Source organism: Leucoraja erinacea, chromosome 1 (assembly GCF_028641065.1).
Source record: "Leucoraja erinacea ecotype New England chromosome 1, Leri_hhj_1, whole genome shotgun sequence".
NCBI lineage: Eukaryota > Metazoa > Chordata > Chondrichthyes > Rajiformes > Rajidae > Leucoraja > Leucoraja erinaceus.
This window is the reverse complement of record NC_073377.1, coordinates 94,788,435-94,815,745: the sequence shown is the minus strand read 5'-3', so window position 1 is coordinate 94,815,745 and position 27,311 is coordinate 94,788,435. Positions and strand designations below refer to the sequence as shown.

The following is a 27,311-nucleotide window of genomic DNA, read 5'->3' as shown; positions in this document are numbered from 1 at the left end:
GGGCGCTGACACTATTTCGTCTTTCCCGCTATTGGATTTGGAGGGGTTGCAAAGGCAATTTTGGTGGTATTTCTCGGATACTTGAGTTGCCCACATCCCCGAAACATACTGGAGGATGGGAGATACTCAGCGGGACAGGCATGGATGATGTTTTGGGTTGAGACCCTTCTTCAGACCCTTCTTGGAGGATGGGAATCACCACATATGGAAAAGGATAGGACTGGTACATAAGTTGAACCACAAATTTGGTTATCCTGGGATAACTAATTTCTATTACAAATCTGAAATTGAGTACAGAGGCAAATAAATAATGACAGGTCTTTGTCCCAAATATTATGGAGGGCACGATATGTGTACATACTGCAAATGCAATGGAGTTTTCTGTACAGGGACTATGTGTTCACAACCCTCTGTGGCTGGCTTAAGCAAGTACACAGCAAATACAAAATTAAGTCACCTATCCTAATGTACTCTGCATAGAGGAAATGAATTGTTCAACGTTTAAAAGTAGTAATATGTACTTTACTTTATTGCAACATAAATGCACATTCTTGTTGTTCAGCAATTTCAAAGATCTCTGTCATGAGTGAGGGTCCGAGTGCAGAAGCAGGACGTTTGGATAGGCACTTTTTGTCCATGGAGCAAAGGAGGCTGAGGGGTGACCTTGAGAGGTTTATGAAATTGTAGACAAGATAAGTAGCAGCAGACTCGTCATCTGGGCAGGGGAGACAACCCAGAGGGATATCGCCAAGTAGCAGTTAAGTGGGACTAGCTTGGTTAGCATGGATGAGTTGGGCTGAAGGGCCTGTTCCTATGCTAGATAATTGTATGACCATGACTCAGTGGACTAATGCTGACTGAATCTATGCCCAGATTTAAGAACTTAACAATAAAATTCCGTAATACTTAGGAATACAAAATTTTGTGGGGTCAACGGAATTGCAACAATTCTTTACTCCAAAATGAATATTAACTAATTAGGTTTTGAAAAAATGACGCGCTAACGGTAAAATGTTTACATGTTCCGATAGAGATTTATCCCGTGGAGTCCAAAATCATCTTACCTGAAAAATTCATGTCTTATTTCTCCATTTATTAATCAAAATGTTCAAAAATCACAAAAAACTCCGGGGGGGAAAACTGCTTATTCCCTGTGCTTACAGCTGTGACGTCACAATGGGATTGTAGCAACATTGTTGCTATCCAAGTACACCGAGTCCTGCTAGCCCCAGCAAGTGCAAATGCATTTTTTTTTAAAGTCACAGCACACTGAGTTCTGCTAGCTAGTTTAAGTTTAAAAATGACAGAATAAGGCGAAATGAGCAGCCCCTGCGCAGTTGTCGACTATGGGTGAGTGGTGGAATATTGCGTTGGGGAACTGGTTGCGTTGGGGGACCAGGCCGCCCGTGTGACAGGGACCCAATGGGTCCCACTTGGTCTCTAGTAATAACTAAAAGTCGTGCATGCATGTGTGTGTCAATGCTAGGCAACAGCCTTCCCATTTTCACACATCCTGCTCACATTTTCCCCGAGGTGGCGATATAAACATCTTCCCGTCGCATTTCCACCTATATTTCCAAAGTTATTGATCCTTGAAATTTTAAACACAGCCCAAACTCACTCACTTTGGGGGAAAATAAATCTGAGTGACATCACAATGCACTCGCAAGGCAGAATGGGACACTCCGGGAGAGAGGACACTCCAGCACGCGCGGTGAACAAGGAGTGGCGGCGGCTCCTGACGACTGGTGGGGAGGGTGGTGCCGTGGGCTGGAGCTGAGGCTGGTGCTGGACCTGGAGTGAGGGCCGGGGTTTGGGATGGGGGGCTGTGACCGGGGCCGAGAAAGAAACCGCAACTGAAACCAAGGACGAGCCCGGAGATGAAGTTGGGGCCTGGACTGGAGCCCAGGCGGCGGCCAAGCTGATAGCTGCAGTCTACAGCCAGGGCTGGCCCGAGAACGAGAACCAGGTCGACTTCCAGGCCCTGACGCTGCTTTTCGACCTGGGTAGGTGCTGGGGTAGGAAATGAGAGTGAGGGGAGGAGGATGAGGGAATTGAGTAGGGAGACAGGGGGTAGGGAGGGTAGTTACCACGCCCACCCCCCCCCTCTCTACCCCCACTCCCTCTCCCTCTATACCCTCTCTCTCTACCCCATCCCTCTCTGTCCCTCTCCTTCTCTACACCCCTCCCTCTACTATCCCTCTCTACTCCCTCCCCTCCCTCACGCCCCTACCCCCTCCCTCACTAAGCCTACCCCTCCCTCTTTTAACCCCTACCCCCTGCCGTCTCTACCCCCTCCCTCCCTGAACCTCCCTCTCTACCCCCCTCCCTCCCTTCCCTCTCCCTCTCTCCCTTCCCCCTGTCTCCCTCTCTTCCCCCCTCCCTCTCTGATACCCCCTCTCTGCCCCCTCCCTCGCTACTCCCTCCCTCTCTTCCCCCTCCCTCTCTTCCCCCTCCCTCTCTTCCCCCTCCCTCTCTACCCCCTCCCTCTCTACCCCCCTCTCTTCCCCTCCTCTCATCTCTTTTCCCCCCTCCATCTCTCCCCCTCCCTCTCTACCCCCTCCCCCTCCCTTGCCCCTCCCTCTCTCTCTCTCCCCTTCCCCCTTCTCCCTCTCTTCTTCCTTCCCTCTCCCCATCTTCCCCCTCCCTCTCTTCTCCCCTCCCTCCCTCCCTCTCGACTACCCCTCTCCCTCTCTCTCCTACCCCCTCCCTCTCCCCCCTCTCGTCCCCCTCCCACTCCCCTCCCCCACTCGCTACTCCTCCCTTCTTTCCCCCTACTGACCTCTCGTCCTCCCCCTCTTTTTTCGGGCCCACCCCCCCTCCCCTCCCCTCACCCTCTCTTTCCCCCCTCCCCGTCCCCTCTCCCCACCTCCCTCTCTCCCATCTTCTCCCTCGCACTTGCCCCTTCTCCCTCTTCTCCCTCTCGTCCCCCCCCTCCCTCTCTCCCTCTCTTCCCCTCCTCTCCTCCCTCCCCCTCCCCCTCTCTCTTCCCCGCTCCCTCCCTCCCTCTTCCACCGCCACCCCCTCCCAATCTCTTTCCCCCTGTTCTCCCTCCCTCCCCTCCTCCCTCTCTCTCCCCCTCTCCCCCTTACTGGATCCTGACTGTCCCCCACTTGTTCCTTCACCGCCCCCTCCTCCTGAATGTTCCCCCCCTCACCTCTTGCTCCCCCTCCCCTGTTGCCCTTACCCCCCTTTCTCGGTCCCCCACTCTCTGCCCCCTCTCTTCCTTTCTATCCCCCCCTCTTCCCCCTCCCTCCCCTCTGTGTCCTCCCCTTACCTCTCCCCTCTTTTCTCCTCTATACCCCCCCTCCTCTCTCCGCCCTCCCCCTCTCGCCCTTCTCGCCCCCTCCCCTCTCTCTTCTCCTCCCTCTCTCTCTCCTCCCTCTATTTCCTCCCTGTTCCCTCTCCCCACCCTCTCCCTCCTCCCCCTTTTCCTCCTAAACTCTTCCTTCCCTCCTCCGCTCCCCTCGCTCCAATCCCTCCCTCTCCCCCTCCCGCTCATCCCCCCCTCCCCTCACTCTTCCCCCTCCTGCTCTCCAACTCCTCCTCCCCACTTCCAAAAAAAAAACCCTCCTCCCCTCAACCCATAACCTTCCCTCCTTTCCCCCCTCTCCACTCTTCCAACTCCCCTCTCACCAACCCCCCCTCCCCCTCTCTCCGTCCCTCTCATCCTCCGTCTCCTCCCTCTCCTCACCCTTCATCCCTCCCTTCCCCCTCCCTCTCCCATCCTCCCATCTCCCCCTCTCCCCCCCCCCCCCCCCCCCCCCTCTCTTCCCTCACCTTCCCGCCTCCCCCTCCACCTCCCGCCTCTTCCCCCTCCCCTCGGCCTCCTTCCCCCTCCCTCTGTCCCCCTCCCCCCTCCTTTTTTCCCCCTCCTCCGCCTCCTTCTTCCTCCTCCTCAGAATTTTGCTACGACCATCAGCCGTTGTATCACTCCACAAAAAAATGAAGATAAGTGACCATTACTTTTTTCAGCAGCCATACATGCCCATGCCATAACACTCCCCCCCAGCACCGTGTTTCACAGATGAGGTAGTATGCTTTGGATCTTGGGAAGTTCCTTCTCTCCTCCATACTTTGCTCTGCCATCACTCTGATATAAGTTAATCTACGTCTCATCTGTCCACAAGACCTTTTTCCAGAACTGTGGTTGCTCTTTTAAGTACTTCTTGGCAAACTGTAACCTGGTCATCCTATTTTCGGGGCTAACCAGTGGTTTGCATCTTGTAGTGTAGCCTCTGTATTTCTGTTCATGAAGTCTTCTGCGGACAGTGGTCATTGACAAATCCACACCTGACTCTTGAAGCGTGTTTCTGATCTGTCAGACAGGTGTTTGGGGATTTTTCTTTATTATAGAGAGAATTCTTCTGTCATCAGCTGTGGGAGATCTTCCTTGGCCTGCCTGTCCCTTTGCATTATTAAGCTCACCATTTATTTTCATACTTGCATGAAATGTTCAAACAGCTGATAGTTGGTAAGCGAAGGAGGTTTGAACTGATGTCTCCTAATAGTTAGTTAATTCTTGTTTCTCAGTCTCCATAATGACTTTTTTTGACTTTCATTGGCACAACTTTGTGGTCCTCAGGGATGTTGATAAACAGCAATACAGTTTTGTCCAAAGGTGATGGACTAAGACTGGAGGAAAGACTAAGGGTGCTGAGATTTTCTCTTATCCCTGCATGAAGGAGGCATTTAAATCCACACCTGAGCAATTACATACACCTGTGAAGCCATGTGTGCTCTGGTGGCCAAACGTCTTATGGGTGGCCAACTGAAATGGGGGGACCAATGTAATAAACCACAGCGCTGCTAAGATTCTACATTGTGAAACTAACAGCCTGTATAACTAAATAGGGCACCTGTTCCAAATGAAATCTGACATGTGCACTGTGAAAACCAGGCATGGTGAGGGTGTTTTCTATTACAGAATCTCCAATTGTTGTGCGTACCACAGAGGCAGATAGTTAACTAGCGAAATGATGGCCTTTGCGCGCCAAACATTATGGAGGGCATATGTAGCTCGCCCTTTGTTGGGGTGACCGATTAAGAGCAGGTAAAGAATTTCGAGCTTTTAAGGGCACTAATGGACTGTTTTTGGAGTGAAGTGTGTCACTGGTTGATACACATATTGGCAGGTTTTACAAAGTATCTACGACACGGTCTTGTTTCCTCCCAACCCCCCCCTCGCGCCTTCCTCCCTCCCTGAACCCACAATCACGGACGACCAAGCCTTTTTCAAATGAGGTCTCAGCGCCCGTCAATAATTCACGGGATCGAATTGTTAAAGGTGAATGACAAAATCAGTTCCTGATTCCTACCTAAAACGTCAAAGGCGGGGTCACAAACCACCAGTGCTGTGATCGAAACGGAATATATCATAAGTAAGTGGAAGAAATTTAGTTTAAATTGGTTGGGGTAAAAGGGAATGCAAATGTTTTAAAATCTAAAGACGAACGACATGCATTATCACACGCCATGGCAAACAGCAGACACGCTTAATATTTGAGGTGTGCTTTTCACACTAACACCTGGAGCATTACACCAGGTTGTTCAGCTCAGGCTATTTGATGACTTGGGATGGCCGCATTGATCAGGCGCCAGTTTTGTGGGTTTCTGCAGGGGATTGAGTCAGTAAGGGGACTCAGTGGCTATGCCACGGTTAGATGAATGAATACGATACAATACGATAAAACCTTTTTCGTCCTCGGAGGGAAATTGGTCTGCCAACGGTCACAACACACAACAAGGTACACGAAAACTTGAAATTAAAAGTGAGAAAAAAACTAGAAAAAGATAAGCAACTGTTGGCTGGCTGTCGTGTGCACAGCACCTTAATGGAACAAACAAGCAAACAAGCGAACAAACAAAGACTTATTCCCTGGGCAGATGATTCTAAACCTAGAGTGCTCCCCCACACCGGGTCCCCCTTTGTTCTCCCACCGTCCCTCATGGTGGTTCCCCCCCCACGCGGGGTCCCCATTGTCTTCCCCTCACGTTCATTGATCGCGGGTCTATCGCGTGGCCCCACCATCGCCATGGCACTCATTTCCGCCACCGAGGATCCTTTTGCCGCCGCCGAGGCTCCTTAACGAATACTTTATTGCCACATGTGACAAGTCGCAGTGAAATTCTTTGCTTTCATGCCCAAGGTATGCAAATAGTCTCCACCACTATACGAACGCTGACAAAGTTACTAAGTATACAGAGTATCCGTGCCAGTATCCCTTTGGATAACGGGATATGAAGACATCTTTAAATCTTGTTTAAAGGGATTTTTTTTTTTCGGCGGCTGCCGGTGACTGTAACAGCCGTAGCAGAAAAAAAGCAGCGACTGACCCCCCCCCCCACTGCAATGTCTACGACAACCTACCACCTAGTCGACGCCAAGCTACTGACAACCTGCGACCAATTAGGACGTCCACCTACGACCACACAGGCGACAACCGGTCAACCTACGTCCACCCGCGACAAGTAATGACCCTGTCGGCGACAACTGAAGACAATTCAGTCGCCGGTACCTGTCACCTGTTGACGTAGGTAATCACCAATGGAATTCACCGAAGTCTGCATCCGGCGACAACCAACGTCACCTGGCGACAACCTGCATCATCCTGGTGACAAACTACGACAGCACCCACGGCAGGAGAAGATAAGCTATGTCAAGCTACGTCAAGCCCACAGTCGCCGAAAAGGTTTGAACATTTCAAAATCCAGCGGGGACCAGAAAGACGCTACAACTCTTTAGGCGACTCGAGGAGACCACTCACGACCGTACTGGCGCCACCCCGGGACCATGTGGCGACAGCCTAGTCGCCTGTAGTTGCCGAAAAAATCGCGTAAGTGGGACAGGGGCTTAACAGGGTAATCTCTTGCTGTGCCAAAACTAGTTTAGTTTCAGACATGCAAATATCATGTCTTCCCCAGCTTAAATGTAATTGTGACTACGGCCGTTGGTCTGAGTGAAAATCTGTGTGGACGGCATTGGTGATGGCTCTTGCTGCTTTGAAGTGGCTGCTGTCAGAGTTCTTGTCTCGAGTGTACAGGATGGCATACGTGACTGCTGCTTAGAAGATGTGGACTTTTGAGCCAGGTATTGGTACATTTGAGTATTTTTCTCGGATAGCCAAAGTCTCTGCTGGTTCAATGCCGGTGATGTAAAATTAATCGTCAACGTCTCTATTTAAGAGGTGAATCGAAAATAAAGGAAACATTTCACAGGCTGTATTTGGGTGCTATGTGTTATGTATTCCTTTTAGTTTTTAGAGATATAACGTAGCAATGTTACAAAATTTTGAGATTTAAAAAATCAAGTCTGCAATTTATCCCATCAGATAAAGCATAACAATAAGTTTAATTTGACACCTAATTCACTTTCATATCTCAAGTATTAAAAAAGTTATGACCATTTTCATACTCGGAAATTAGCATCTTGTTCCCTATTGATTTTCAATGGGTATTACAAAAAAGCTGTGATCTTGGATAGTCAAAAGCACATTTCTTAAGGAAAGATTAACATTTTTAAATAGCCTAAGTGTCCAAAGATTATTCACAAATAATTCACAATATAACATGATTTTTATATCTAATTTACATTAATTTATAGGCCAAATGGAAGGAATTTAGTGTTCAATTGCTGTAAATAAATGCCCATTTAAATTGGTTTTCTAGTGGGTTTCTGTGAACGCGCAGGTTTAGAATGTTGACAGCGCGCTAGATTAGTGCCCTCAAATGCCGAGAAAAATACTGCGGGATATAAAAAGCCCAAAATGAGCTATTCGTTATAGATAATTATAATTATAGGGTTATATACATGCCCCATTTAATGTAAAAATAAGGTACATACCTTTAATTGTTTGCTTTATAAAACCCTGGGGCTGCGAAAGCTTGCGAACTGAACGAGAGTTTTAAAATTTATTATATCTACTATTCGAGGCCTATAAAACTAATAATAGCTTTTGGGACCGGGTCTTGCAGCGATTCTCCGTTAATGATTTACTAGGCTGAACATCTGCGATTGGAACAGCCTAGTAAAAATCGGGTTTTAAACCCGCCCCCTCCAAACAGCTCCAAAATCACACACAAGGGGTGGGGCAGATACTCAGCCACGATTCAGGTAGGTTTTGTAACATACCTATATAACGTGGAAGCAGGCCCTTCGGCCTACTGAGTCCGCGCCGACCATCGATCACTAGTTCTAACCAGCACAGTAGGGGCAATCTACAGAAGCCAATTAACCTACAAACCTGCACATCTTTGGAACATAGGAGGAAACCGGAGCACCCCGAGGCAAACCCACGCGGTCACGGAGAACATGCAAACTCTGTACAGAGAGCACCTGTAGTCAGGATTGAACATGGTCTCTGGTGTTGTAAGGCAGCAACTCTAGCGCTGCGCCACTGTGCAGCCCACAACACAACTACAACCCACAAAATGCTTTTCTTATTTTGGAGTCACCTCTTAAAGAAGACAGATGTTAATGATTAATTTTGTTGTCACCTTCAATGAATCAGCAGAGACTTTGGCTATCTAAGGAAAATACTCTAGTCTCTTGTTTTATATTGCATACACTGTCCAATCTTATGTATTTGCAACATAATATGGCAATTGTCCCCTGGGGTCAGCAATACTTCTGTTTGCTTAATACTGGTGTTGAAGTAAAGGTGAGAAAGAGGGATAAACGACAGAGAATGGATGGAAATCACTTGCACATGTACAGTCTTTCCACTGAGTGGATAGCACGCAACAAAAAGCTTTTCACTGTACCTCACACACGCGACAATCAAGTAAACTAAACAGCTGGGATTGTTTTACTAAACGTTGCAACAGCTCTGTCATGAATCAAGGTGTAACCAAATGCCATGATATTAATTCCGCTTTTCTGCCCCACAGCTTACGTATGTTTTCTGATAACTGCTCTCGGAGTGACGGCTGGTGCACACCGTTTGTGGAGCCATCGGTCTTACAAGGCAAAGCTGCCATTACGGGTGTTCCTGGCTGCTGCCAACTCCATGGCTTTTCAGGTGATTTTTATTGCTGTAAAATGTGCCGGTGCTAGTACTTCCATCTTACTCATTCGACTGGATGTATTTGCATATTTGTTATGCAGAACTTACGATTTCTAAAAATTGATTTCAAATGAAATATACTTTGCATTTTAATTGAGCTTGACTTGCATAAAACATCATTGAGTTTAAACATTAATGCTGTACACAAACATTCTGTCACCTATTTCATTCAGTCATTTGTATTTTATCGGATCAAATTAAGGTTTACTTTAACTGAAGAGAGGTTTTGTGCTGTGCAGCTGAAAGGTAAAAACCTATCCAGGATGTGACTGAATTCTGTAAACAATGAATCGGTTTCATATTAACATGCTGATCATGATGGGATATGATCAGCTGCTCGTAAGAGATGCAGCAAAATGTCAGTTTATATTCTGCAAGATGCCAGACTTAATAGCTAGTGAGTCACAATTAGTGCAGTGAGTGGGATTCAAGTTGCATAACATGACAGTTCATTACAGACTGTTTATAGCACACTTTAGTTGAAGAATTGAAATGATAAAACGTAAAAGAGACAGGTGCTGAAGTAAACTGTGCTGCGGTGTGAAATGTCTTCTAGTGGTTTGTTTGTTGACACTGAAGTAAACTTTATGAAGTGTGAATATTTTGAACCCATACTTTGGATCACAACGTGAATATAATCAGGGTGTTTTGGGTAGGATCATGCTTGAAATTCTGGTTTAAAAGGTGGTTGTAAGAAGGAAACTTCAGACCTTTCTTCCTACATTCTGTCACTTAGTAATTTACTTACCAGCTGAATATTTTGCCCAGAATTTTAAACTCGCTGTTTTTCTGAAGGAAGCTAGTTCACAATGCCAGTTTTGGCCATTCTGTCTCTTGCTTTGATTGCTATGTTAATAGAAAGTTGAAAAATAATTGCCAAAAAGTATTTGAGTTTTTTCTCTGAAACAAAATCTCCTTTCTTGGGAAATTGTTCTAAAAATAGAAATGAAACCAAAGCAAAACAATGTGTTCACACTCACGAAATGTCCCGAACGAGGGGGGCAGGTTACTTGCAATCCTTCCATGTTGGCCATGCACTAACTGCAATATTGGTCAGACTCGTCCACTGGCAACCAGGGCTTGTGTTGAAATTTCATTAATGTACTGGTCTAAGAGCCTTGAATTTGCATGGGGACCTCTTTTTAAAAAATCCAATTATTTCTGCTGGGTCCTTCACTAACAATTTGATAAACTCACTGACCAAGATGTACTACAGGAGGGGGTGGTGTGATGTATCTGTCTTTCGGGCTAAGAGAATCAGTGAAACAGTCGATTAGTTGGATACTCTAAATTACAGCTAGTATAGGTGGGTGGTAGGAGAATCTGGTGGGAACTGATGGGCATTTTTGAGAGAATGTGTGTCTGGGAGATAATTTGCCACTAAATGGCTTTCTCCTGAAATGAGTAAAGGAGCCAATGAGGGAGGAGATAGCTGGAGCATCTGGACAAAATGGAACTACGCACTAACACTTTCCCACCGCAGGTCTTTGGCGAAAGCTTCAGACTGAACTCAACGGGGCACCTAAATGCTGGAGCAACTCAGCGGACGCAGCATCTCTGGAGAGAAGGAATGGGTGGTGTTTCGGGTTGAAATCCTTCTTCAGACTGGCCACCTACCGGACCTGAAAGGTCTAGATGGAGTGGACATGGAAAGGAGGTTTCCAGTAATGAACCAGTCTAGAACCAGAAGGCACAGGCTCAGAATAAAAGGAAATGTGTTCAAAATGGAGATGAGGGGGAATTTCTTTAACCAGAGGGTACTGAATCTGTACAATTCATTGCCACATTTGGCTGTGGCGGCCAAGACATTGAGTATTTTTAAGATGGAGACTAATAGGTTTTAGATTAGGAAAAGTGTCAAGGGTTACAAGGAGAAGGTCGGAGAATGGGGTTGAATGGAAAAAATAGACCAGCCATGATTGAATGATTGATTGGACATGATGGGCCGAATAGCCTTATTCTGCTCCTATGTCCAATGGTCACTTGTGTTTTGGATGTCATCGCTTTGCAACGGAATACATCACTGAATTCACTCACGCTGCAGCCACAACATGGGTTGGAAAAGTGCATGTTGTGCCTCTTCCAGCTCACATACGCTAATATATCCGGGTAGCAACTTGGACTTACAGATACAGCAAAGGGGGCAGAGAGAGCATATAACATTTAACTGAAGTGCAGGACTTCCAGTGTGCAAAATGTGCAGCATATAAGGATGGGCAATCAATATTGTCCTTGGTAGGAACAATCCTATCGCACAAATTATTTATTTTTTAAATATTTGATGCTACAATGGCCATGCTGAATTTTGCTGGATGGATAAATAATCAATTGTTAAGTCTTTTTGAGTAATTATCTAATCACTTTTAAGCATTTTTGTTTGGCTATCTGGTTTTATGATTTATGCAATTATGATCTATTTATGATTTGCATTTCAAGAATCAAGAGAGTATTATCATGTGTCCCAGATAGGACAATGAAATTCTTGCTCTGCAGTACAACAGAATATTGTAGGCATAAATTCAGAACAGGTCCATATACCATAGAATATATATATATATATATACTAGACTAAGTGGGATCCGTTGGGTCCCATGTTTACACGGGAGGGCTGGTCCCCCGACGCAATATTCCACCTCTCCACCAATTCCAATATTGGTGGCCAGTGGGGGGAACTTTCTGGAGCGCTGGTATGGGTGTTGTTGGCTGCAGGGACTACTGGTCTCCAGAGGGCTAGTATGGAAATTGTGGGCCAAATGGATTCTTGGGGTGGCAGCTCAGTCCCTCAAGCCTGATGTGCTGGCAGCTCACTCACGGCTGGTGGATTGGCAGTTGACTTGCGGCTATTCCTTGAAATTCCATGTCAAGCAGAGTGCAGGGCCACCAAATTCAAGTGCAGTTTCTTACCTATTCGAGCAGGGTGCAAGGCCACAAAATTTAAGTGCAGTTTCATACCACTTCAAGCAGGGTGCAAGGCCACCAAATTCAGGTTCAGTTTCCTACCACTTCAAGAAGGGTGCAAGGCCACTGAATCTGGGGGGTGGGGGGGTACGACGTGTCCCCCCCCCCATGTTTTGAGAGGTGGGGGACAATTTCCCCCACCCCCCATGTTAACTCTTCCCTGTTTCTCCCGCGGTCACGCAGTCAAACTGCTGCGTTGAGGCAATCGAGGCTCTCCATGTTGAAGCCCCTGCCGGGCGATGGTAGATCCCGCGGCCGATTTTAAGCCGCGCCGGGCGATGAAAGGCACCGCAAACGGGCCAATTCAAGCCCCTCAATTCGGGGCAGAAGAAGCTGCTGTTGTTGCTGGAGCTCCTGAAAGTCGGTCACCAACCAGGGACCTACGAGCTCCCAATGTTACCGTCCACAGGGCCCACGGCCGAAGCCTCCGAAGTCGAGTAGCAGCCGCGACGCCACCACTGCCTCCGAAGTCAATCAGCTCCATGATGGTAAGTCCACAGCTCTGCGACTGTAGCCCTCAAGGTCGATTTCAGTTGGAGACCGCCATCATTGGCTCTGACCTTCCTTCCATCGAGGGGATTTATCGCAGTCGCTGCCTCAAAAAGGCTGGCAGTATCGTCAAAGACCCACACCATCCTGGCCACACACTCATCTCCCTGCTACCTTCAGGTAGAAGGTACAGGAACCTGAAGACTGCAACAACCAGGTTCAGGAATAGCTACTTCCCCACAGCCATCAGGCTATTAAACCTGGCTCGGACAAAACTCTGATTATTAATAACTCATTTTCTGTTATTTGCACTTTATCAGTTTATTTATTCATGTGTGTGTATATTTATATCATGGTATATGGACACACTTATCTGTTTTGCAGTAAATGCCTACTATGTTCTGTTGTGCTGAAGCAAAGCAAGAATTTAATTGTCCTATACAGGGACACATGACAATAAACTCACTTGAACTTGAGCTCCACGATGTTAGGCCTCAGCACAAATATTTTAATTTACATCATTTTTCGCCTTCTTTCACTGTCTCTCAAGTCTTCCCCAGGATTGTTATAGTAAGGTGCGTGTGTGTGGAGTGGGAGGAGATAAAATTGTCAGTTGTCATGCACACTTGTCATCGGGCCACCATGAAAAAGGTCGTGAAAGTAGGACAGGCACTTAAGAATGTCAATAGATTAGTCACAATTAAGATTCCTTTCATAAATCTATTAGCCCTGCTCAGTTCTAATATTTATATTATTCTGCTTTACCCTATTTCATTATATGTCTCTGTCACTGATGTTGAGTCAACAGGTCTGCAGTTACTTGTGTATGTTTCTTTCTCCCTTCTGTCTTAAATAGTGAGGCCACGTTGTAATCCACATGGACAATCACAGAATCTACCAAACCTTGGAAGATGATAACTAGAGCATCCATTATCTCTACAGTCACCTCTTTTAAAACTCTCTGAAATGCCAAGGATTTACCTTCCAGAGTCGAGAGAGATGGCACAGAAATGGCCCTTCGGCCCATCACGTCTGTGCCAAAACATCAATCACCCATTTACAGTAATCCTACATTAATCCCTCCAGATTCTACCACTCACATGCACATTGCCTGTCGGGCAGCATCTCAAGAACATGAAAAGGTGATGTTTTGGGTTGGGATCATTCTTCAGACTTTGGTTGGAGGAAAACAAAGCTGGAAAAGAGAAGGGGCAGAACAAAGCCTGGTGAGAGAAAGATGGATACAGTTGAGGGCGTTTATGGTTGAACAGAGGCCGGAGATGAAAAGACATGGTGTGAGATAAAGGGCTGTGAATTGTGAAGCAGGGGAAGAAATAATGGTGAAAGGAGAGGGGGAGGGCGAGAAATCGGTGCAAGTTCAAGTGGTGCACGAGGAAGATGGTAGGAAAGGAAAGAAGGAAGGAAAGGGAAAACAGGTTGCAACCCAGCATCTACTATTCCTTTTGACCGCACATTGGCGGGATGTGGGAGAAAACTGAAACATTCGAAGAAAACTCATGTGGTCACATGGAGAACATGTAGACTCCATTCTATTAATCCAGTAATACACAATATTAAGCCTTTTCATATTTAACACCCAGGAACCTTGGTACATTGGTTACAAAAAAGCTTTATGAAATGTTTTGCATTCTAAATATTACTTTTCAAAGCTGCTCCTTTGTGTCTTATAATTTACAAACAGAATTTGGGTCAGGCTTCCATTTGGCTGATTCCTCACTTTTTGTCATGGGAATTCAAAATACTTTCAGGGGCAGATGCAAAAGGTCAAGATTTTATCCACAACATCCGAATATTTGGGTATGTTTGACATTTTTAAAAGATAAGCGGAAAGAAAAAAGAGGTGGGTTGGCTTTGTTGGTGAGGAATGATGTTAGTTCAAAGCTCCAGATCTGGAATCGTTTGAGTAGAGATGAGAAGTAAGGGTGAGATGTCACTGGAGGAAATATCATGTTGCTAAAATATCTGAAGAAATCCTGGTGGTTTGTAAGAAAGGTGCTTGTATAATCATAAGTGATTTTAATAATCATAGATTGGACAAATTAAGTGGGCAAGAGTAATGTTGATGATGAAATCATAAATGTGTATTCAGAATACATTGGAACTAATCAAGGAGCAGCATTTTCAGATCTGAGCCAGTATTAATGAATGATTTCCTGGGGAAAGAGCAACCAGTATTCTAGAAGTTTGAATTCAGTTTGGGAAACTCTGGTCCGAAACTAATGACCTAAACTTAAAGCCAATTAAAATGCTACGAGGACAGGGTTGGTTGAAGTGGTCTGGGAAAATAAAGGATAATTTGATAGTTCAATGGTGATGGACATGCAAACAAAATTCTGAGATTTCAGCAAAGGTATATTCCAGTGAGAAAGAAGGAAGAGGTTGCTAGAAATCCTTGAGGATGAAACAAACAAGGACAAAACTGAGCCAGCAGTTGGGGTGTATTTGAATTTCCAGAAGGCATTTGATGAGATGCCGCATTAAAAGTCACTGCATAAGATAAAAGCACTAGGATTTGCAATAATATATTGGCATTGTCTATTGCCTGACAAACAGAAAAGAGTTGGGATAAGTGCGTTGCTTCCTTATTGACAAACAGTTGTTAGAGGAGCCATTGCTGGAATTATTTGGAATGGATGTAAATGATTTGGATAAAGTACCATATATACTATGACCATTTTTGCTAATGATACAAAAATAGTTGAGTTAGCCAGGGTTGTTTAACTCTGCAGGAAGTTATATAAAGATTGAGTGAACAATAAATTGATAGATAAGGGTAGGATATGGAAGGTTCTCCACTCTGCCAGGAAGAATAAAAAGGCAAATTCTTAATCAGAATGAGGACACAGAAAGCAGTGGTGCAAAAATTATAATTGGATCCTTTCATGAAACGCAGCAAGTCAGCACGCAGATTTAGGAAGTGAATAGAATACAGACCGTTTTATTGCAAGAGGCGATATGGATGAAAATAGAGAGGCTGCGATGCAACTTCACAACGCACAGGTGAGACCACACCTCGAGTGCTGCATACAGTTTTGTTATTTTAAGGAAGAATATGTTTACATTGTAAGCATTACAGAGAAGTTTCAGTAGGATGATCCTGTGATGAGTTGTTTTGTAAGGTTGAGCAGGTTAGGCCTATGCTCAAGCGAGTGTGGAAGAATGAGCAGTGACCATTTGAAAAGCGAGATTCCAAGAGGATATTTTCCCCTAGTGAGACTGGTAGGGGTAGTTATTTCAGAATTCGGATCACCCACTTAAGACTTGAGGATTTTCTTCCTTGAGGTGCTTTGGAAGTCTTTACCCAAGAGGTGAAATTATTGAATATATTCAAGGCGGAGACTTGCATTTATAAGGAGTCGGGGAACTGGGGTGAGAGATGGGGAAAATAACATTGAGGCAAAGTTCAGTTCGGCCATGACCTTGCTGAAGGTGGAGCAGGCTTGAAGGGGCAGTGAGACGATTCTTGCTGTGATACCTGTGCTTTTAAAGGCCAGCTTTTCAAAAATAAAAATCAATTACATTGCAATTGATAAAATGCCGCATTAAAAGTTACTGCATGAGATAAAAGCATTAAGATTTGCAATTTACAGTAGCAATTTCTAAAAAAAAATATTATCACAATAGTTTAGGGGAACCTTCCAGATCTCATGGCAAAATATAGCACTGAACTTTTTTTTCTCTGCTACTTTATACTATCCTGTAATCTAATTACTCTAAATGGATCAAGAGCACCAAGAACGCCTAATGGGCCTGTCCCACTTTCCCGAGTTACTCACGAATTCCCCCGAGTTTTCCCCTTGATTCAAACTTGGAGAATGTCCGTAGCGAGTCCGTAGGTGTCCGTAGATATATAGTAGCGGCTCGTAATGCCAGCCGTAGGTACTCGGGGCATCGGGTAAGTCGGGAATTTTTTTCCAGCAGTAGACTGCAGTAAGATTTGGCAAAATTCTGACTGACCACATGAAAGTTTGTAAAAAATCTTGAAATTTACAATAAATTTCGTCCTCGTTTGGAAAACGACAGATTTAACGCTTGGATGCGGGTTCTATATTACCCTTTACGTCCCTATCACAGTCAGTTTGTGAGCTTAAGATAGACACAAAAAGCTGGTGTAACTTAGCAGGACAGGCAGCATCTTTGGAGAGAAAGAATGGGTGACATTTCAGGTGGTGACCCTTATTCAGACTAGTTAATGATAAGGGAAATGAGCGAAATGAGAGGTGCATTCAGAAATTATTCAGACCCCTTCACTTTTTCCACATTTTGTTACGTTACAGCATTATTTAAAAATTGATTAAATTCATTGTTTTATCATCAATCTACACACAATACCCCAGAATGAAGAGGTGAAAACAGGTGTTTAGAAATTTTTGCAAAGTAAATAAAAAGACATAACTGAAATATCACATTTACATAAGTATTCAGACCCTTTGCCAGGACACTCAAAATTGAGCTGAGGTTCATCCTGTTTCCATTGATTATCCTTGAGATGTTTCTACAACTTGATTGGAGTCCACCAGTGGTAAATTAAATTGATTGGACATGATTTGGAAAGGCACACACCTGTCTATATATGGTCCCACAGTTGACGGTGCATGTCAGAGCAAAAACCAAGCCATGAAGACGAAGGAATTGTCCATAGACCTCCGAGACAGGATTACGTCAAGACACAGATCTGGGGGAGGGTATAAAATAATTTCTGCAGCATTGCAGGTGCCAAAGAGCACAATGGCTCCGTCATTCTTAAATTGAAGAACTTTGGAACCACCAGAACTCTTTATAGAGCTGGCCGCCAAGCCAAACTGAGCAATCGGGAGAAGAAGGGCCTTAGTCAGAGAGATGACCAAGGACCCGATAGTCACTCTGAAAGAGCTCCAGAGTTCCTCTGCGGTGATGGGAGAACCTTCCAGAAGGACATATATCTGCATAGAAGAACTATATCTGCAGCACTCCACCAATCTGGCCTTTATGGTAGAGTGGCCAGGCAGAAGCCGCTCCTCAGTAAAAGGCACATGACAGCCCGCTTGGAGTTTGCCAAAAGGCACCTAAAGGACTCTCAGACCATGAGAAATAAGATTCTCTGGTCTGATGAAACCAAGATTGAACTCTTTGGCCTGAAAGCCAAGCGTCATGTCTGGAGGAAACCAGGCACCGTTCATCACCTGGCCAATACCATACCTACGGTGAAGCATGGTGATGGCAGCATCATGCTGTGGGGATGTTTTTCAGCTGCAGGAACTGGGAGACTAGTCAGGATCGAGGGAATGATGAACAGAGCAAAGTACAGAGAGATCTTTGATGAAAACCTGCTCCAGAGCGTTCTGGACCTCGGACTAGTAACTAACTACTAGTACTAGTACTAGTAACTAACAATCACACAACACCCCTAACTTTTCACAGTAGCTGTGGGGTTACCTGAGCACCAGGTTCTGAGTTGACCTTTTGGGGGTGCTTCAGCAGACAGTAGTTGCATTTGGAAGAAATTTATGCTGGGGTGAAGTTGTATGTAATTGCACATTGAAATGATCACATCTATACATAAGCAAATACTATTTATTCCATCACCAAGACATTTCAGCAGGAGGAAGCAAGGAGAGGGCCCAAACCTGAGTGAGGAATTCTGTATTTTTTCCAGATCTCTTAATTGCTCTAAAGCAACAACCCTTCTTGTAAGAAAGAAACTAAGCTGAGGTCACTTGAATACGTGGGTGACATTCCGTGGTTCTGGCATCTGAAAGAGCAGAATTCGGAAAGTCTTGCAGTTGAATTTATTGTGGGGCAATTCAACACTTATGCAATTGAAATTCTGGTGCAATTCAAAATATGGACTATCCCTCTGCCTTCGCAGATACTGCTGAGTTCTTCCAGCAGTTTGGATCATTTGCTCCAGATTGCAGCATTTGCCGTCTCTTGTCTTTCCCTTTTGGCACTGTTTAGTGCTTTAACATGAGGACGGAGCCCAAACTAGAGATTTACATTGTGCAGCAAAAGTGATTAATTCTTCAAAATGAAAAACTGCCAGATACTGGCTGAAAAAAACAAACATATTGCAGTTTGAGCACAATACCATTAACTTCTTTAAGGCAATGTAATCAGTTTTGGTCCCAGGAAGTCTACATGATATGCTGTTATTTCTCTGTATGTCTTGGTAATAGAATTGTGCTTGGTTCATCCCTGAAGTGTAATGCACTTAATATAACTTTGCTGTTTTAATGAAAAAACAAGAGGCAATTCATTGTCTCCCATAATCAGTGAAATTCTAATAATGTAAAGAGAATGTCTGAAATGAACAATTTGTGTGAAAGATTGTAGAGTGAAATTTAATGAACCACCAATAACACTTACTAAAGTAGTTCAAAATTTCATCCCAATATTTTAAATTTCCTAATTGTTTGAAGTATTATTGAAAAACCAAATGCCTAAACTCGTTTCTTATTTGTATTTTTATTAGAAGCAGTGTACAGTAGTATAAAACACGGCATATGACAAAATACATTTAATGTACATCTTCTATTTAAAATTTAACAAGAAAGAGAGAAAGAGCGAGAAACTGAGAAAGTGAAGGAAATAGTGATGTTTAAACCCCTAGACTACCAGATAGTGCAGTCCAGGAGTGAACGAGTAAAAGCTTATAGAAGAATAAGAAGACAAAAAACAAAAATAATAAAGAAAAAGAAAAAAGGGACCCTTACGTGTTGATGTACCTGCTTCATTTCTCACCACACCCATCACCCTGTTCGTGAATCGGTTTAATTCCAGAGTTGTGTTGCACCATACTATATTTGTAATGAATCAATGAAAGGAGACCATATCTTTAAAAACTGCTCTGATTATCCTGCTAAGACGAGGTGCCTAAACTCTTTGAGCACTGGCTACAATAGAAGGCTATAGTGTGTTCCTGGGATAACATGCTCTGTTGCAAATCTGATTTCAAGATCTGGCCATTGCACTTGAAAAAGGTAGTCCGCTTGAATCACTGTGGTTCTCCCAATAAATGCCTGTTTTTAGATTTGGAACCAGTAAAACATTTCCAAGAGAATGGTATGTGACTTGGAGCAGAACCTTCAGGTGATCAAAAAATTGGGATCATTGTCAACTTTGCCAAGCAATTTAAAAAAAAAAAATTATTTGTAATGTATCACCAACTGTAGTTGGTTAGGATAAAAAATTGCTGATATAATTGATTGTAATGGGTTTGAACATTCCAATTAGATCACCAGCTGATATTTTACGATAAAGAACGGGCAAGTCATAAATTGGCACACACCAGTTGTTCTCATTCTAAGTCACAAGAGTCAATTATGAGTAAGCAGTTTGAATAGTAGGATGGCTACCAGCCACAAAGGTTCGTGAAACCAATTCTTTTGAAGGCCCAAGGAATAGGTGAGGGAGGTGCACAGTCTGCCCAGAGTAAGAGAATTGAGAACAAAAGGACATAGGTTTAAGGTAAGGGGTGAAAGATTTTATAGGAACCTGAAGGGTTACGTTTTTCAGAGGGTGGTGGGTGTATGGACTGATCTGCTAGAGGAGGTAGTTGAGGCAGGTGCTATCACAATGTTTAAGAAACATTTGGACAGATACGTGGATAGGACAGTTTTAGAGGGATATGGGCTAAACGCAGGCAGGTGCGACTAGTGTGGCTGGGACATGTTGGTTGGTGTGGGCAAGTTGGGCTGAAGAGCCTGTTTTTACACTGTATGACTATCCTCCTGTACATCTCGCAAGAGAGAAGTCGGAATGAGGTTTGTTCCTCCAATGCAGAATTCCCTTTGCATTGAATCTTTCCCTCTGCTAGAGGAGGTAGTTGAGGCAGGTGCTTACTTTGTGGCTGGGACATGTTGGTTGGTGTGGGCAAGTTGGGCTGAAGAGCCTGTTTTTACACTGTATGACTATCCTCCTGTACATCTCGCAAGAGAGAAGTCGGAATGAGGTTTGTTCCTCCAATGCAGAATTCCTTTGCATTGAATCTTTCCATTACACTGAAGTGGTAACCACCATCTGTTTAAGTGGGAAACTAAAGTTAATTTGCTCAAATAAACAAGTGAGTTCAAGAAAATATACATTAGAACCAAATTTGATTTTGCTTTGGGATCTCAGTCGATCTTTGTTTCTCAAAAGTAGTTGCCACTGTTTGAAGAGACAATAAGTTTAAAAATGCCTTTCCTGGAGCTGAAGAGAGTTTAAATTCGGAACCAAGCACTGATGTTGGCATTGCTGCATTGCAATCACTTGGATAAAAGGAAGCACAAATTGCTGATCAAGCAACTTATTCAAAATATTGGCTAGAAGCACGATAGCCTAGTCACCATAAAATTGCTGATCAAGCAACTTATTCAAAATGTTGGCTAGAAGCACGATAGCCTAGTCACCATAAAATCCAGAGGGGGCCTGGATGTAGCTTGGTCTGGACATTGTAATCAATGTACTGAGCAATCTATAATTAAACCGTGCATTGCACAGTATTAGTTCCTTTGCAAAATCGTCCTAAGTTTCTGACTACGTTTTCATTTGTTTCTACCAGTCGCAACCAGTTATGACTCCAGCCACAGATTCATTAAGGAGTCCATGTAACCACTTAAAATGAAAGGTTGCTATTCTAATTTTCTTGGGTGATCAGTTGAGATGGAGGCTTTTACCTCCACTCCAGTCCTTGGGGTATATCAGAAGCCAATGATGAACCCACAAACATTGCCACAAAGTGGTAATTGGAAAGATAGTGCACTCCTGCAATTTAAACTGTCTCTGCGTTCCTGATGAATCTACTCTGTTCTCAGTGCTATCCTGAAGACTCTTCCTACATTTGGAGTAAAGAGAGTTGAGAGTGTTGACTTGATATATGTACCGAAACAGAACAATGAATTTCCTGAACAAACAACTTTTGTACAAGGATTGGCCTGAAGCAAGATGGCTTCACGGCGATCATCGATCACCCATTCACTCCAGTTCTATGGTCCTATGGGTTGATTTGTATTGGTGTCGGGAGTTATGGGGAGAAGGCAGGAGAATGGGGTTAGGAGGGTGAGATAGATCAGCCATGATGGAATGGCGGAATAGACTTGATGGTCCGAGTGGCCTAATTCTGCTCCTACTTATGACCTTGTCCCAATTTTATATCCACTACACATTAGGGGCAATTCACAGAGGTCAATTAATCTACACCCCCCCCCCCCCCCCCCCCAGAGGAAATCCACATGTTCACAGGGAGAATGTGCAAACTCCACATCGACAGCTCCCAAGATCAGGACAGAACCAGGGTCTAGCGCTGTGAGGCAGCAGCTCTATCATCTGCGCCAACTTGCTGTCCAAATGTTGCTACAGTTGATTTATATCTGAATGGTTTGCCAAGTCACTGTTGTATGTTAAACTGAATGGACTTGGCAGGATCCTTCTCCTGAAAGGCATTTGTAAGCAACAGTTCTATCAGAAAGCGTAAAACCACACGTCTATAAATTTGAAAGAAAAACAGAAGATGTCTCAACTACTCAGTGGGCCATGCAGTATTTGTAAGAGAAAAACAATTTATTTATTGTCAGAGTATCCCTAGTCCTTACCTTCCAACCCATCAACCGTCCCATGCAACACATAATCCTCCGAATTTTCCGTCACCTCCAACGTGATCCAACTCGCCACATTTTCCCATCTCCACCCCTTTCCACCTTCTGCAGAGACTGATCCCTCTGTAACTCCTTGGTTAACTCATCCCTTCCCACCTCCTCCCCAGGTACCTTCTCCTGCAACTGCCGAAGATGCAACACCTGTCCCTATACCTCCTCCCTCGACTCTGTCCAGGGACCCTGACAGTCCTTTCAGGTTAGGCAGAGGTTCATGTGCACCTCCTCCAACCTCATCTACTGTATCCGTTGTTTAAGATGTGGACCAAACGCAGACTGGGTGATGGTTTTACTGAACACCTCCGCTCAGTCCACCTGAACCTATCTGATCTCCTGGTTGCTAAACACTTTAATTCTCTTTCCCATGCCCACATAGACCTTGCTGTCCTAGGTCTTCTCCATTGTCAGAGTGAGGCTAAATGCAAATTGGACGAACTGCATCTCATATTTCGCTTGGGCAGCCTACAGCCCAGTGGTATGAATATTGATTTCTCTAACTTCAGGTAGTCCCGGCATTCTCTCTCTCTCCATCCCTCCCCCACCCAAGTCACACTAGCTTTTGTTTTCAGCTAACAAACAGCTAACAATGGCCTGTTTCCTTTATCATCATAATATTTTTGCATATCTTTCATTAATTGTTCTTTATCTCTCTACATCACCATCTATATCTCTCGTTTCCCTAATACCTAACCAGTCTGAAGAAGAGTCTCGACCCGAAATGTCACCCATTCCTTCTCTCCAGAGATGCTGCCCGTCCCGCTGCGATACTCCAGCTTTTTGTGTCTATCTTCTTTTATTAGTGTACAGTGAAGTACAAGTACATTACAGTGCAAAAGTTTCACAATTTCGGACAACACCTGAAGACATAAATTATTTGTAACTTGCATTAATTCTGTAAGACAGTAAAAAGTATGCTCAGAGCAAGAACTACCACGATGTATGAAAACACGGGTTTATTGAGTCACGGAACACATGGTTGTGTCTGAGCGAGGTACGGCGGGGACTAAGCACGTGAGTGAGGGCGGACACCGAACGAGAGGCGGGAAGGAGGTCAGAAGCTCTGATCTGACACTGATATTGATCATTGTACGAATGCATTCACGGTTGGCGAGGAGTTGTCTCAATACGGTTCAACAATGATGATCTTTCATCAGAACTTAAGAAACGATAAAATTGTTGCCAAGTTTAACTTTTACAATTTAGCTATGTTAGATTTAAGCTTGAAACCTTTGGCTTTCTAATCCGGTACATAAGTACTACAACATTGCATCCAACTTCACATGGGATAAATTTGAATTAATTAAGTGGGATATATTGGCTTAATGTTGCCTGTTAATAACTAACTAACTAAATAAACCCACACTGAAAATTAGGCAAAAGCAAACTGTGGGTGTTAAAGTGTATGTTTTACAACACAAATTGCTGAAAGTGTGATACATCTCCCAGTTCAGACTATTGTAGCCAATATCAATTTACCAGTGGCTGTTTTCTTTTGAGTAGTAAATGCAATTGAGTGCTTCATGGGCCTGTCCCACTTGGCGACTGTAGGAGACTATGCAGTCGCCACATGTTCGCGGTTGGTTGCCGAGGAGTCGCTTTCATGGTCGTGAGGAGTTCCTGCATTCTGGGAACTAGTCGTGGCCTCATTATGGTCGGCGCATGTTGAAAAATTAGCGGCGACCAGAATGAAACTGCCATGGAGAGTAGCGAGAATTTTTGTGCCGTAGGTGGGTCGCCAGGAGGTCCTAGCAGGTTGCCAGGAGGTTGAAGGTTCTTGTAGGTTGTTGCCGGTGCTGACCGGTGAATTTCATTGGCTCATTGGAAAAAAATGTAAGCAGTAGTTTTCAGAACCAAGGATAACCGACCAGCAATGTAATGTCCGCCGAGCTTCACAGCTGCGTATCTCTGGCTTCTTAAAAGTTGTCTCCACTCCTTCTCCTCCCTTCTCCCCCCCCTCTTTTAAAGGACTTACCGCACACTGTGCTTTAGCCATCTTAATTACAGCGCCGACCTTCCTGTTCATCGTGGTGTGTGTCTATCACCTTGAATTTGCACTGTGTGAATTTCACTCAGACAACGCTCCCCGCTTGCCCTTGGGGGCTAGAAAATTGAGCAAGATCAAAACCAATTATCTGCTTTCACAGTCACTCACCATGTCTGTTAAACCCTAGATTGTTGTCCATTGTATCCATGAGATATCTTTGCTAAGCTTTAAGGTCCTCATCAAAGATCTTATAGCGGAGCAAGATAGGCTACTCCTGCGAAATGCAATGGGCTGACGTGTAGTACGCTATGGAGGGGATCCTGGGCATTTTTCCCCGCCCATTTTAGTAACCTGAACCTACCTGACCCGACCCGACTCGCAGTGTAATCAATGTTGCGGGGCAACAGTTTGTGTGTGTGATATAGGGTTAGATTCATAAATCTGTCAGTTCATACTTCTTGTCAAGAATAAAATTTGACTCTGGTAATTGTCTTTTTTAATGTTTTTTAAATCATTTATTTTTAAATGGCTCACAAGCAGTGTTTGAGTTGATTTTGTAGTAACCGGAACCGACCCGACTCGCAGGGTAATTGACATTGCGGGGGAAGTTTTTGTGTGTGATATAGGGTTAGATTCATAATTCTGTTAGTTCATAATTCTGTTAATTCTTGTTAAAGAATAAAATGTTTATAAACACACATACATGAAAATTATATAAATGTATATAATCATATAACACACACAATTATAATGGAACTTTATTTCAGACTAGAACAAGGGACATGTAAATAAGAAAAAACAATTGTAAATAAGCCTTAAACATTGTACTAACCTCCCCTGCCCTACAACTTCACACACGCTGCCCCGGGCCGCACACTCCCTCCTATCCCCCGGGCCGCACACACTCCCCCCCCCCCGGCCCCACACTTCCTCTCCCCCTCCGCGCCTGGCCCCCTCACTACAATGTCTCCCGCTGCCCAGGGACCCCACTCCCTCTATGCCCCCCTCTCCCCGGCCCCACACTTCCTCTCCCGCTGCCCCGGGCCCCACACCCCCTCTCCCGCTGCCCCAGGCCCCACACTCCCTCTCCTCGCTGCCCTGGGCCGCGCTCTCCCTCTCCCCTGGCCCCACACTCCCTCTTCCTCTCCCCTGGTCGCACACTCCCTCTCCTCGCTGCCCAGGGCCGCTCACTTCCACTCCCTCTCCCCGGGCCACGAATTCCTTCTCCCTGCTGCGGAAACAAAGATCCAATCTTTGGCCGGAAGCAAGATGGCGGAACAAGATGGCGGTGGCTGGTTGCTAAAATGAGTCATATAATCACCCATGAATCCGCCCGTGAGCGTACTACACGTTTGCGTGAGAGTAACCCATCTTGCTCCGCTATAAGATCTTTGGTCCTCATTGTCATTAAACCACTGCTTCTACAGTGTTTTCAGAATGTTTTTTTAACATTTACTGTGAAGGTTAGGTAAAAATGTATTTGTCTCTGCTGTTTCCTTGTTTCTCGTTATAACTTCTCATCAAATGGGAGCCATGTTTCTGTTTTAGTGTTTACTCATACTTGTATCTGTATGTGTCTTTTTACAATATTGCACACAAAAATGTGACAAATGGGGTCAAATTTCAAATTCCTTCAAAAAAGTTGACAACCACTTTATTGGGTTCATGACTAACAGTATCAACAACAAATATAAGAAAAGATAGCATGTTGATGGTAAGTTTCTGGAAATGGCGTCAGAATACATAAATACATTGTGTGTAATGGTTGTCGCGTGGTGTCCACCAGTGACCTGGTTGGCACAGTAAGTACACGTATTTCTTATTCCTTTCTGTTTATGAATACCACGGGAACCATAAAATTTCCACTTCATTCACCTGATCATTTAGTAGAATACTGCATCCATCTGAGTGGACACCGCAACGCGCGTTACACAAACGTATGTTGTGGTGGACACTTAAAAAGTTTGGTGTCCCAGAAAACGAACGTGACATTATTAGCGAGAACCGTTTTCACCAATGCAATCTAAACGGTACGTAACCTTATGGATTTGAGCTATATCAATGGCCGATGATTCATCAGATCTTTTGATTTGGGCTGATTTTTTTTTTTGTAAATAAAATGTCTCCGTAATGGTCGTTGTGGAGCTTCCCGAAGTTGACACGAAGGAATGAAGTTAGCGACTTGGTTGGTATGACAGGTAAACAAGAGACAGTGTGCTGCTAAATTGAAGACTGGCTCAGTTTCTTAGTTTTGATGACCGATTTATTTCCAAAAACATTTTTTTTTATTGATTTAAAAAAGTTGGAAAATATGTTGTAAACGGTCATTGCGTTTTTGACACCACGATGTTTTCGATATATTAAATTGGAAAATAAGAAAAAAAAATTAACTCACCCAAAGATCGCTACTACCATAGGACGCCTCGTTGGGTGTTTGAAAAGCATTAGAGGTGTGGAGCCTCCGTGGTTTAACTTACGGACCTACCGACCCCGATAATAGTCGTTGTGACAATGGACACCAAGCACAACGACCGTTACAGGATCTTTACTGTACTTATCTTTATGTTACTGTATTTTTCGCCTGGTATTGATGAAGATATTTCCCTAGATCATTATCAAAACGTATATGTAAGAGGCAGGCACGTGTCGTCCGACGAGGCAAAGTAGGCACTGCCTACACTGACAAAAATTATAAAATGATATTTATTAAATATAAATAGTAAAGGCACGGGAGAATTATGCCTACCTAAGAGATCGATCTCTTAGGTAGGCATAATTCTCCTGTGCCTTTCATCCGCAGTACTCGTAACACGCAAAAGTATGTGCGGCTGACGTGCCATCGACGCTGCTTCAAGCCTTCACGACAAGGGAAGCTGAAGGCAGCTGAAATTCTGCCTTTGCTCCGGGGACTGCGTACTGCGCATGCGCAGTGCAGGTTCCTTGGCGAGTTTTTCAAACATGGATTGCCATTATCTTAAGAAACAAAGAGAGAAGAATGTAGTTCGTGTACAAATAATGTGGTAAGTAAATTTATTTGAGCTATATGTTTTTAAATACCGTATTTCCTGGCAATGAAGACACTTTATTTTCCCAAAAATAAGACACGAAAATGTACCTGCTTCTTGAAGGCCGAAGGTTAGGTTGTTACCCAAGAAAGATAGACTTGGCTATCACTCAGTACAG

General features: G+C 44.3%; 1 protein-coding gene across 1 annotated transcript in view; it reads left to right on the top strand.

The window, feature by feature from the left end:
• LOC129699470 (stearoyl-CoA desaturase 5-like) overlaps positions 1 to 27,311 on the top strand; it is a 67,459-nt gene that overhangs the window by 13,689 nt on the left and 26,459 nt on the right. The window contains exon 2 of the mRNA XM_055639294.1: positions 8,890 to 9,020. Within this exon, the coding sequence (XP_055495269.1) occupies positions 8,890 to 9,020 (131 nt within the window). The remainder of the gene's footprint in view (positions 1 to 8,889; positions 9,021 to 27,311) is intronic.